General features: G+C 56.4%; 1 protein-coding gene across 1 annotated transcript; it reads left to right on the top strand.

The window, feature by feature from the left end:
- The first annotated feature begins 1,472 nt into the window (after positions 1-1,472).
- Positions 1,473-12,741, top strand: AGPAT2 (1-acylglycerol-3-phosphate O-acyltransferase 2). The gene is made up of 6 exons (XM_063352700.1): positions 1,473-1,748; positions 5,708-5,841; positions 6,403-6,578; positions 6,767-6,862; positions 8,474-8,546; positions 9,439-12,741. The coding sequence occupies exons 1-6, from the start codon at positions 1,561-1,563 to the stop codon at positions 9,588-9,590; spliced, it is 819 nt and encodes a 272-aa protein (XP_063208770.1). The 5' UTR covers positions 1,473-1,560; the 3' UTR covers positions 9,591-12,741.
- Positions 12,742-12,911: the final 170 nt, after the last annotated feature.

The following is a 12,911-nucleotide window of genomic DNA, read 5'->3' as shown; positions in this document are numbered from 1 at the left end:
CATTGCCTGGCAGCTGTAGGGAGTGCCGGCCTCGAGCTCTCTGACAGAGAGAAGGAGTTTGTCTCCTGCTTCAAGCATTAAAGCTGCTGAGAGGCCGTGAAAATGCGGTGAGACCCCTCCATTTTGGTGACAGCTCGTTTGGGAATAGCCGCTAGCTCTGTTGTTGAGTCTAGGGAGAGCCGAGGGAACAAGGGTTATTTGGAAAGGGATCATCATTTTTCCTTGTGTCTTCCAGGAGGTGCAAAGCTGTGGATACCAAGAGGGTGCTGGGGACCTCAGCGCCAGGGTCACATCTTACCCCAGTAAAGTCACCGCCACCCACGGGACAGGGGTTTTGCTATAAAAAGTGTTGCAAAACCTGCTGAGGCCAGTAAAACAGTTTGTGTCGGTTCCAGCAGACACAGTTTCATCTCCCTTGCCAGCTTTGCGCCCACAAAGCCGTTGGGCGTGATCCTGACCTAACCCCAGCATTAGCGGGGAAAGCTCCATCCCGCTCAACTCGTTTGTGCCGGTGGAAAACCAGCATCAAGCAGCATCGGAGAACGCAGGTGAGACGAGGAGCAGGGAGACCTGGCGAGTGGGGATTTGTCACAGAAATTCGAAACTGACCAATGGTCACCTTGGTCAGTTGCAAATTTTCGTGACAGACCCAAAGACCTCACACCATGCCAGGGGAGACCCAAAGACCCTGCATGGCACCACGAGGGGACCCCGAATGGCACCACGAAGGGAGTGAAAAGGCCTGTATGACACCATGAGGGGCCCAAAGACTCCAATGATACCATAAGGAGACCAAAAGCCCTCCTCACCACACCAGGAGGGGACCCAGACCCATATAGCGCCATGAGAGAACCCCAAGCCCTCAGGGTCCCCCTGCCAATCCTCCTACCATGCCCTGAGGGGACCCAGACCCACATAGCACCATGAGGGACCCAAAGACCCCACATGGCACCATGAGAGACCCCCCAAAACCCCACAGGACTCCATGAAGGGACCAAAAGCCCTCCTCACCACACCATGAGGGGGACACAGACCCAAATAGCACCACGAGGGGACCCAAAGCACTCAGGGTCCCCATGAGGGACGACGTGGTCCTCCCGTCATGCCATGAGGGGACCTCAAGTCCTCAGGGTCCCCACAGTCCTCCTCACCACGCCATGAGCAGACCCAGTCCCACACACAGCACCATGGGGGGACCCCACGGTCCTCCCACCACGCCATGCCAGCACCCAGACCCATACAGCACTGTGAGAGGACCCCAAGCACTCAGGGTCCCCATGAGGGACCCCACGGTCCTCCTACCACGCCAAGAGAGGACCCAGACCCGCACAGCGCCATGAAGGAACCCCAATCCCTCAGGGTCCCCCCGCCGCGCCCTGACGGGCCCGTCCCGCCCCGGCGGCGGGGAGCGGACGGGAGCGGCGGGCGGGGCGGGCCGGGCCGGGCCGTCCGCACCGCCCACATAAGGCGGGGGCAGCGCACGCCGCTCAGAGCGGCGGCGGCGTCGGTGGTGTCTCCGGCTCCTCCTGGGCTCGGTTGTGCGTGGTGTCGGCGGCGGGCATGGAGCTGGGGTGGCTGCTGTGGGGGGCGGCGGTGCTGCTGCTGCTGCACGTCCTCATGGGGCTCAGCCCCGCCGTCAACTTCGCCCTGCGCATCGGCTTCTACTCCCTGCTCTGCCTCCTCGCCTCGGCGCTGACGGTGCCCGTCTGCCTCCTCGTCAACGGCGGCCGCACCGTCAAGAACATGAGGTGAGGGACGGGGGGTGACGGGGACGTGGCAGGGCCGGGGTGCCGGCGGGTGAAACACAAACTGGGGAGATCAGTTTCAGGCCCGGCCTCTGGGTGGGGGCCTCGGGAGGATGGTGACAGTGGCCTCCTTTACCGCAGGTCTGTGACAGCAGGCCCTGGGGTGGCCGCTCTGGTGGCGGCACAGTTGTCTCTTGGCTCATGGAGGGTGCTGGGGGCCGCTCCGTCCTGTGGCCGTGCCCTTCTCTTTGGTGAGCCTCATGTGGGGATGGGTGCCCTCTGAGGGGGCATGGAAGGTGTGAGGATGCTGGCCAGTGGCCATGCTGTGGGGGCCACACAGGTTTTGGGGAAAGCTACATGGCAGCAATGCTTGTTTGGGGGCTTTCCTCCTCCAGAAGTAGAGGCGGTGGCTAATACAGTGGTGCAAGGAGCGCGGCAGCCACGCAGCTGCCTGGGGCACACTTGTTGCTGTCAGGCCTCGCTGCCTGTGTCCTCTGACAGGACGCCTGGGGCAGTGACTGAGGAGCTGGAGAGAGCAGCTCCTCTACAGCAAAGGCACATTTTAAGGGCAGAGCTGGCACTTCTGGCAGCACAGGAGAACTTGGGCTCCTTGCTTTGCTGTCCCATAGGCAGCTTTTTACCTACTCTAACCATCCGTGCCCAAGCCAAGTTATACGGGTGCGGGGCAAAGGGGAGCCCTGTTGCCTTAATACATCCTTTTGGATCAAAGGTGTGGCTGTGTCTCGGCTGGCAGAGATGGACTTTGCTTTGCGGTGTGGCTCGCGCAGGGTGGAGCGAGCAGGCACAGGGCACTGCCATGCTGCCTTGTGGGCTCTGCCCTGCCCGCCCAAGCCGATGGCCTGCCATCAGCTCTGGTGCTGTGGCCCCAGGCACTGGAAACAGAGCTAGGCTGGAGATCCCAGGGCAGATTGCTATCTCCAGGCTTTGGTTGCCTTGGCTGGCTCAGGAGCAGCTTTCTGATGTGCAACCAGCTTTGCAGCTTGGAGAATTTATGATGTTAGTTAGGAGACACTCTCTTTTTCTTCCCCACCCCTAAAACTTTGTAAATCTCTTGTAAACTTAAAGGAACTCCTTGAGAACAAGAACTTCTTGCACTGAACAACTCCTCGTGTTGAAACTTAGAGCTGAATTTTGGCCAGAACCACCCTTTTCCTGTAATTTAAGCCCATCGTTTCCATGTGCTGGCACTGGCTCATGATGCTGGTCATGTATCCCAGCGCCTGGGAGGTCTGTGGCTGAGGTGATCCAGTGAGCTCCTTATTTCTACATCATCCCAGTCTGTTTATTCCGGCTTGAGAAAGGGGGTTGGAGCAGAGCACATGCTGGTGGACAGACAGAGATAACAGCATCACTGCCAGGCATAGAACACCCAGTCCTTGCTGTGCTCCTGGCTTCAGTGCCAAGCTGGTGTGACTTGGAAGAGGTTGCCCTCTGTGTCTGATAGAGATAGAGCTGTTTATCTGGTGGCGAAACCTCTTGCAAGCGCTTCCAATCTGGTAAGTACACTTCATTAATCCTTGAAAATCAGAAGATCCTAAAAAGGCCTCTGTCACAGGCTGCAGAGCATGTGAAGCTGTGGCTGCTGGATTTCAGACTCAGGCTGTTACGGATGTACTGAAAAAGCACATTCCCTCTCATTTTTCTATTCTCTCCTTGAGTCTGGTAATAAATGCATCAGATTTACAGCTCTCTGAAGCTGTGACTGGATCATTCATGCCAGCAGAGGAGCTGCTTGCAGGGTTGAAGGGGAGTAGGACCCATCTGCTTAACCCCGTGGATGACGTGGCCAGCTCAGCTGGTCACCTGGTGGTTCTTCACTTGGTCTGAGCTCTGCCCCTTTGCCTCTTTTGGTGGCTCAGGCCACGTCTTGTGTAAGGAAACACTGGCTCCTTACTGGCAGAAGGAAGTTGGATGGTTGCTCTTGAGTAATGTGTAACCAGCCTCTCCCGGCAGCTACTGAGCAGTGTGACTTCCAGAGCAGTGACCTCTTTTTTGGTTGGCAGTCAGAAGGGAGGAGAAGTGGGATTTAGGTCAGTCTGGTGGCATGGCATCTACCATGACCTCACTGATTTGTGTCACCCTGCCTTTTCTTACCTGCCCCCTTGTCTCTTCATCTGGACTGCACTCCCGTAACCTCAGTGCAGGCCTGTGGTGCTCAGGAGCTCTGCACCTCCCCGTGTCCTTTCCCTGGGTGCGGCTCTAACCTTTGCAGAAAGTTTGAATGACCTGGGACTGATAGCTACAGTGTCACTCAGATGTGTCACCTGCGGGCATTGGCCTGAGCTCCAGTGTCACAGCCAGGGCCTGGGCAGTCTGTGTGGTAGACCGCCCCATGGAGATATGAGCCCTGTGTAGGTAGGAGCAAGCCAGGGAAGGCCGCTTTGACAGAGGACTGTGGTTAAAGAGTTGATGGCAGGAATGAGGAGGCTTTTGGAGAATAGATGCTGGGAGCTGCTGCCAAGCCAGGATAAGATGCTGTCTGGGTGCTTGCTCACCTCCCACCCTGGGTGAAAGGGATGCCTCCTCGTCTGATGGTGCTGCTTAGCCCTATGGCTGGACCCTGTTGGCAGGGAGAAGCTGTCACTGTCCCTCTGTCTCCTCCTGCAGGGAGGAAAGAGGCATCCTCTGTCTGCCAGGGAGGTGGTGGGCCCCAAGCCAGGGCATTCAGGTGCTTGTTGGAGGGCAGATCAGCTCCTGAATCTGCTCTAGGAGAATCAGCTGGTGGCTGCCTCTGAGGGCTTTGTTTGTCTGCAAGTTTCTCTGCCTCCTATCCTGGCAAATGGCTGCTTCCCTGCCCGAAATAGCTCCTGTGTGCTGCCAGCTTCTGGCTGCGTCCTTTGGCCCGGTTGGAGGGTCCCCAGCTCACACCTGTCTGGGGGTGGCAGAGGTGGGCCCTGCTCCCATGGGCTGGCAAGGTCTCGGCTGGCGAGCCTGGGCTGGGTGTGCTCAGCAAGGGCATGGCAGCCTGCTCCGTGCATTGGCAGAGCTGAGTGGAGCTGCTGGTGTCTCATCCCAGGTGGGCCCCCAGGCACAGGGGAGGAAAGCTGGGAGCTTTGTGGATGGACCTGTAGATCCACTGGGGAAGTGAACTGACAGGCAAAAGCTATTTGCTTGAAGATGGGTTTGCCAGGGGCACCTATCCTCTGCCAAGCTGCATGGGGAGCATCCCGTTTGCTGCTCGCATCTTTATGTTTTACAGGGAAGTGTTTCTCACCTTCATTCTCCTTTCTTGGACTCCCCTGGGGTAACGACACCCCATGTTTGTATCGTTAAGCGGCATCTTCCAGCACTGCAGGGAGCAGAACTGGCAGTCTTCCTTGGGTGATGGGTATGCAGGCTAATATCCATGTGCTGGGGAGTGGCAGCTCCTAGGAGAACTATTTGAACAACTTGTGAGGCTCTGCTGATTGCAGGAGGAAAACACTGGCAGTATCGGAGCAGATTGCAGGCGTGGCACAGGGGGAAGTAACAGCACTAAGTGGATAGGACTGGCAGCAGGAGGAGTGGTCCTTGGTTCGGCGTTGAAACCAGTGTCTCTCCTTCCTGGACTTTGGAGGGCTTCCAGTTTGGCCTCTGTTCGCAGGGCACTTCCAGCAGCACTAGGCTGGACTCTCCTCTTCCAAAGAGCTCGTAGTGAGCCTGGTTGTGAGCTGATGCTGTTAGCTTGAATGAAACACGGACCATTGACTCTAGCTGTACTGGCCTCAAAGTTACAGTCAGCTTTGCCCAGGCTTCCAGTAAAATTTCCACACTGGGAGTGGACAGGGCTTCACATGCAACTGAAGCACCTTGAGCACACGGGACCATGCAGGACAAACACAGTGCGAATGAGACTGGAGGCTCTCTGTCACAGAGCTCTTCTTGTCTTCTTCCACCCATGCCGGGTATAGCAGACCCTGTCACCTCCTTGCCGTGTTGCTGACTGCTCTTCTTTTCTGCAGAATCATCAAAACTGTTGTCAAGACCTTCAAGTATTTCTTCGGCCTGAGGTTTGAGGTGAAGGGACTGGAGAACTTCAAGGTGGAGGGCCCTGCTATCATTGTGTCCAACCACCAGAGCATCCTTGACATGATGGGTGAGGAGCTGGTGGGAGGGAGGGAACAGTTCTCTTGCTTGCCACCAGAGAAAGGCTGCTTGCATCTCCTGGCCAAGCAGCCCCCTGCCCTGGCTGGTCTAGGCTACCGAGCCAGCTGGCCCAGCTTTCTTTCAGTCCTGGTTGCAGGAAGGGTCTCCTCTCACTCTGAGCAATCACACCCTGTGCAGCACCCCAGGTACTGCTCAGCTTCAGGTGCTTCTCAGCTCTCTTACATCCCTGCCTCGCTGATAGCCTGGCTGGCCTAGCACTCCTGTCAGTGTGCCAAGCGGCCAGGCATGAGGGGTGGTCCCACTGGGCACCCTGGGACTGAGGAGTGAGCTGCCTCCTAAGGGATCTTGCTATGACCTGCAGCCACTCTGACCCTGTATTTCTGCTCTGTGCTGAGTCTTTCTGCTCTGTTGGTAGCAGCAGAAGCCAGCAGAGAAACAAGGCACTGGCCTGTCCCTGGTACTCCCCACCTCAGGTTGTGTCTCATGTCCCATCTGAGTGCAGGGTTGGGGGGTGGCAACTGCTAGGTCTCACCCTCTACCATCATGTTAGGGCTGATGGAGATCCTGCCTGACGACTGTGTCCAGGTGGGCAAGAAGGAGCTGATGTATGCTGGCACTGTGGGACTCATCATCTACCTCGGTGGTGTCATCTTCATCAACAGGAAGAGCACCAGCAGTGCCAAGATAGTGATGGCAGAGGTGGCCAAGAGCATGGCAACTGACAATGTGAGTGTGACTGTGGCATGTGTCTGGGTATCCTGGGGTGGCTCGGAGGGATGTGGCACTCCTGGTGCTGGCTTGCCTGAAGTTACAGCCACCTGCCGCCCTTGGCAAGGCTGGCTGGTGGCTCAGCCAGCAAGAAAGGAGCACTGCGAGTGGATTGCTGGAGCACAGCCTTATCTCCCCATGTACAGGTGAAGGTGTGGGTGTACCCGGAGGGCACAAGGAACTGCACAGGGGATTTGCTGCCATTCAAGAAAGGAGCATTTCACCTCGCTGTCCAGGCACAGGTAACAGCGCTTTGCTCCTGCACAGGAACCCTGAATGCTTTTGCAGTGGCACTGTGGACTGGTCACACAGTGGTGTGATTTATTTGCACTCAAGTGAGCCGTGTTCCCAGGCCACAGCTGAGCTCCTCAGCTAAACCACCTTGTCCTCTCTCTTGACTGCCCCAGCACTGCATTCCTGGTGTCCTGTCTGGAGGGCAGAGCATGGGGGACAGCCACACTTGACCCCCTAGCTTTAAGCCTTGCAGGCAGCTGCCTGGCAGCGTGGCAGTGCGGTGCCCGTGCCCTGCTCCTGGGAGCACGTCTGCAGCACAGAGCTTGCTTCTGGCAGGGAGCCCAGCGGGTGCTGCACTTCTTGTGAGCTTGCCTGGGGAATCCCAAAGCTGTTGATGCATTTCTCAATCCCCCACGTTGCAACAGTGTAGTGTTGATTCAGGACTGTTAATGCTAGTACTTTAGAGCAACATCTGGGCTTGCTCTGTGTGGAAATAGCTGCTCCCTCCCAGACAGCCATATGGCACTTCTTGGTATGTCTTAAAAGTCTTCTCTCTCCAAAATGACAAGATCCATGAGCAGTTAGTGGGGGAGCAGACAAACTCTTCCTTGGCTTCAGACAACTAGAGCTGGCAGCGCTCCTGAAGGAGCGGTGGTGCTTGCCTGGGCAGAGCTCTGGGGCAGTGTGCTGGGGACACTGAAGACCTGGCTGTGCTGCTTGGGCTCAGGTGGCTGCTGGAAGCTGGGCCACCCTCCTCGGCTACCAGGGGCTGGGAACTAGGTGCCAGAGAGGTGTCTGGGAGGAGGTGGGTGCCTTGCCTTCCCATGCATTCTCTGCCTCGCTTATCAGGACTGGGATGACTCGAGGCCTGAGGGGAAACTGCTTTCCCTAAAACAAGTGTTACAGCAGGGACCCTGGAGAAGGAAGTAGGTGCCAGATCTCTTGCTGGGTTTGACTGGCCAAGCCCAGGGTGTAGCCTGTGTTGTACCATCCCCATTCCTGCTGGGGTGATGCAACCAAGGCAGGGACTGGTGGCTGCTGGAAGGAAAGGACGACAGTGCAAATGGTACCCACCTCTGCTAACGCTCCCCCTGAGTCACCAACTGTAGATCGTGTTTGTTATCAGCACTGAAATAATGACTCTGTTCCTGCCCTCCTGGCTGTGTCTCTGCCTGTCTGGAGCTTTCTTGAGAGCAATTGATTGCACCTGCTGACTCCTTTTCTTAGAAGCTGAAGGCACACCAGCTGGCCTGTCCCAAACATGTGCTTGTACGGCACAGCAAGGCCTGTCAAAACAGGCATCCTCTGTTGTTTGCAGGTCTGGGTTTTGAAGCCTGGCTTGGGATGAGGAACCCTGAGAGCCAGTGCTGACCTGAGGCTGAAGTGTAACGTGGACCTAGTGTCTTGAATGTCCCTGTGCCTTGAGTGTCTGGGGAGTGGTTTTGATCCCATCTGACTCCTGACTGTCTGAGCCTTTGGAAGTGGGTCTTGCTTTTGGGGCTGTGTATGCCCTGTGTGTGTGAGCAGCAAGTCAGCTCTGCTGCGTGGGATTTGCTGCTTATTTCTGCCCTGAGTAGCTGCAGTGCAAGTAACTCCTCTTTTTCCTCTTCTTCCCCAAGGTCCCAGTGATCCCCGTGGTATATTCCTCCTTCACCAGCTTCTATAACCCAAAGGAGAACCTATTTACATCAGGTACCAAAGAGTCCAAAGGCCTTTACAGTCACTCGGGGACAGGGTTGATGCCATACTCATGTAGAGATCTGATTCACAAGGGTGCGGGAGGGAAGTGGAGCTGGGGTGAATGGGAAGAGTCCCCCTGGGAGATGTGTGGAGTAAGTTCAAAGCACTTGGCACCAGAGCCTGGGCTGGGCTAACTCAGGAAAGAATCTAATTAAATGCAGTGAGGGATGTTTTAATTAAAAATTGGACACCACCTCTCCCTGTCATAACTGGCACAGCCCGTGATTTGGTGAGGGTTTGGGGAAAGAGGCAAGCGTGCTCTGCCTCCTGACCTTTCAAAGCAGGGACCCCTCTGCAAGCAAACCAAGGCAGCTGGTGGTATCAAAGCTCAGAAGTCTGCCAGTACAAGTGCTGGGCAGAAACTTGGCTTTCAGTCAACTTGGAGCAGTAACTCTCATTTTTGGGAGGAAGCCATGCTTGCTGTGCTCCCTGCCTGGATGGCTGGAGCCAGCCAAAGGTAGGAGGGTTGGGGAAAAGCAGATGGAGGGAGCACCTGGTGCAGGCTGTGCCTGGCATGGCCCTGGAGCTGAGTGGGTCCATACCCCTGGGCTCTGCCTACTCTTGGCTAAGGGGTAACCTCTGGCTGGGATGTCAGTTTGGGGCACAAAGGAAATACTCTGCTGCTTGGGGCAGCTGTTCAAGGGCAGGGTCCAATCCCCAGAGCAATCTCTGACCCCTGAAACCAGTGCAGCCCCCACCTGCTCTCTAGGGATGGATGCCCAAAGCCCTGTGAGGGATGAGGGCTGGGCTTGGGCTCTCCAGGGCAGGTGGAGCAGGGGTCCTGGGAGGGCAGAGAACAGTGCTCTTGTGGTGTGTGGGTTTCTCACAGGCTCTCTTTTCCCAGGCAAAATTAAGGTGGAGATTCTGCCTCCAATAGAGACCAAAGGCCTGACATCAGATGATGTCTCTGACCTCACTGACAGATGCTTCCACATCATGAGGGAGACCCTCTTCAGGCTGTCGGGCAGTCCCAGTGAGGCAAAGAAATCATCCTAGGTGCTTCTCCAGTGGCATCACCATGTGGTGGTGACTGAAGGGACCTGTCTGTTGCCAAATACTGAAGGAACTTCTCTTCCTCTGCAGTGACTTCTAACTCTGGGAACACCACAGACTGGCGCAAACACAGGGTGTCAAGACAATGCTGAGGTTCCCTGTTGACTAGATTTCTTTTATCGGTTCATTATCTCACAATGAAACATCTCCTTTTTCTGAATTTCTCAGGCATCAAACTTTGGTACCAAAGGGCTCAATGACCAGAGAGGTGAGTTCCCCCAGCTCAGGCAGCTGGCGTGGGGCCACAATAAAAACCTGGCTGGAGGCTGCGCTCTGCCTCACGTGAGTGTCCCCGCACCCGTGCTCCTCCAGGCTCAGCTAATCCTGTGCTGTCCCAGATGGAAACCACCAGGCAGCAGTTTGTACCTGCACAACCTTGATGCTGCTCAAACAGGGCTGAGAATTGGGTGAAAATCCAGAAATCTAGCTCTTCAGCAGTGCTGGGAGTGCGATGTCCTCCCTGGGCAGCCTTGGAGCACTGCCATCCAGCACAGTGGAGCTCACGGGTGGTCTCTGGGGCGGAGCCTGTCTCGAGGGACACCCTTGGGTTGCAGCAGCGTCTTGTGCTGGGGCTTTGTGTTGCCCAGGCACTCCTGCGCCAAGTCTTTCACTTCTGAAGAAAGAACCTAGGGCCAACAACCTCGGCTGGGCTGCAGAGGTGAACGTGTGGGGCCAGTCAGCCTTAGAGTGTCTCTTCAGGCTTGGTTGCCTTATCTGAACAAGTGCCCTTGCTCGCTGAGGGGTGCAGCAGTGGGAGGGAAGCTGCAGTCTGACCAACCCGGTATATATGGTCCAGGCAGCGTTTAGCTGAATGCTGTCCAGCCTCGCCAGTTCAGTCATCTTCCGAATGAAACCCCACACTTGTTTCTACCATTCAGAGCAACCAGCTTGATTATTTTTATTTTGTTTTTAAAACTGCACAGATCTTTGAGTCCTGGGCAAACCTGTCCTCACGTGTGACTTGTTTGTGGCACACCTGGATGCTGTGTGTGACGTGCATCTGGGTTGGCTCAGCGCTTCCTTGGTGTTGGGGAAATTGCGCTGCCAGCTCCCTGCCATGGTTTGCCCATGTCACAGTAGTGCCTGCAGTACTTGTTGCAGATGCAAAGGGCTCTGTCATGCTTGTTTTGCCACTTGTCATGGTCAGCAGTGGCCGAAAGATGGTGCCTGTCCCGTGTGTCTTTGTGAGGATCGCAGTGAACCTGCTGCTCTGCAAGGCTTGTAAAACTCCTGTGGAGCCACGGGGTGGGTGAGCTGTAACGGGGCTTGGAAGGCTTCAGCTCCCGCTTTGGGGGAAATGGGCTCCTTCCCCCGTTCAGGTAAAGGGATTTTCCCTGTGCTTTGGTGTGATGGACTGGCAGGGCTCCTGCATGCCTTGCTGGGAGCTGCAGAAGTGCTGATGACCTCTGTGAAGAGCAAGGCTGGGTCAGGTCCGTGGTTCCAGGGGGTAACCGTCACCTCTGACTCTGGTTTGGGAACGCTTTAGTGCTCCTGTTCATGGCGCAGGATTTATAACCTTGAGATGAAGTGCCTGGGGCTACTCGGATGGCTGACACAGCTGGCTTTTGCAGCCTGTGTGGGGCTGCCTTGGTGGAATTGCAGCCATACAGCATTTGGGGGTTAAAGCCTCAACGGGGAGAGGCAGGGCTTCCTGTAGAGCCAGCGGTCCCCAAGGGAGGGAGCCCTCGGCCTGAGCTGGTGCTGGCGGTGGCCAAGGGACTTTACCAGAGAGGCCTTATGGTACGGACTCAGGGGTCAGACCCGCTGTGGGATGGGTCGGGGTGGGAGGATGGGGACTGAACCAGCACTTTGTAAGAGTGGCAGATAAAGGGCTGTCATGGAGGCTAAATCCAGGAGGGCTCCAGGGGGAAATAACCATGTCCAGGGAGTGATTCCTGCAGCATCCTTGCCTAGGAGGAAGGAGCGGTGCCTCTGTGTGCAGTTGTCTGCTGTTCACTTTTAATCGGGTTGAGAATAATGTTATGTGATTCAAAAAAGAAGAAAAAAAAAAAGTACACCTTTGGTTATTTAAATAAAAGAGACTCCTGGTCTTGTGTGGGAGCTGGGGGAGGAGGGCTGCTGTGGGAAGAAGGGTGCTGACCCTTCAGCTCTTGCAAGGGGTGGGTTTGGTGATTGAGGGGGGGAATGGCAGGTCCTTGTCCCTACCCTGTGTCCCACAGGCAGAAGGGCTGTGCCTCTGTGCCCCAGCCTCACACTGAGCCACAGCCTGGCCTCAACTAAGAGGACAAATGTCTGCGGGGAGCTGTCGCAGGGGAAGAGGAAGGTGGTGCCTGTGTGGATGGGAGCCCATGTCAAAGCAGGGCCCTGGAGCAACCACCTTCCCAGCCAGTAACCATCCCACAGCCTCAGTGTGTGCAGCAGGAGGCTTTATTTTGGTACAGCCCCTGCAGCACCCTGTTGCCCGTGTGGCAAGTGGTTCCTCCTGTGGCTCTGCTCTAGGCAAGTAGGAAAGCGTCGTACCAGGTTGGTCATGTCTTCTCTGCTGTACCAGTGTCCTTAGGCTTGAGCAAACACTGCTGGGGGGGAGGCAGGCATGTGTGCTGCGGGCTGACAGTGCAGCAGCGGTCAGGTCTGGGAGACGCTGGCCGCCCTGACAGCCGGTGATCCTGCCAGTGTCAACACGTGGGTGTGCCAGGCCTCCCTCCCCAATCCGGGCATGCAGAGGACTGTCCCTCCCTCCTTGGCCTCACCCTGTTGGCACTAGAGTGACACAGGTCTGCTCCGTGCTGTTGGTGGGAGTGTCACAGGGAAAGGTTTTCTATTTAAAGCCAGTAAAAACAGACTCTCTGCACCTTCAGGCCCGTGTATAAGCTTTGTCCTTGTTACTGCTCTGTAGGGCCTGGGAATGGTGCAGAGAACTGTCAGCAGGAACAGGTAATTTCAGAGCAAGCTGCTGCAGTTGCTGTGCTGAGAAGCAGAGAGGCACACGCCCACCTCCAGCGCTGGTGGAGGGAGGTCGGTCCCTGAGAGCAGAACAGAAGCTGCAGGGATGGGCACCCGCTCCCTGTACCCAGCCAGCGCAGTACCTTTGCAGGGACCAGTTGCACCCATCCCCTGCTGTGACACTTGCTTTGGGGCTGCCCCTTCTGCCACAGGTTATTTTTGGCCATAGTCCTCCAAATGCAGGACTTGCCTGCACTTTCTTTGGGTGGGAGCAGGTAAGGGGAGCATGGGGACAGCTGTCCTGCCTGGGCCAGCTCTGTGCTCCTCTGGGAGATGATGTCCCAGGGTAATGCCAAGCAA

This window comes from Chroicocephalus ridibundus, chromosome 15, assembly GCF_963924245.1.
Source record: "Chroicocephalus ridibundus chromosome 15, bChrRid1.1, whole genome shotgun sequence".
Lineage (NCBI taxonomy): Eukaryota > Metazoa > Chordata > Aves > Charadriiformes > Laridae > Chroicocephalus > Chroicocephalus ridibundus.
This window is presented reverse-complemented; position numbering and strand designations above follow the sequence as displayed.

Excerpts from the sequence above, each read along its gene's own strand:
- AGPAT2 (XM_063352700.1), top strand. The coding sequence starts at position 1,561 with ATGGAGCTGGGGTGGCTGCTGTGGGGGGCGGCGGTGCTGCTGCTGCTG. Across the intron at positions 1,749-5,707 it reads CGCACCGTCAAGAACATGAG|AATCATCAAAACTGTTGTCA; the intron begins GTGAGGGACGGG and ends TCTTTTCTGCAG. Across the intron at positions 8,547-9,438 it reads GGAGAACCTATTTACATCAG|GCAAAATTAAGGTGGAGATT; the intron begins GTACCAAAGAGT and ends CTCTTTTCCCAG.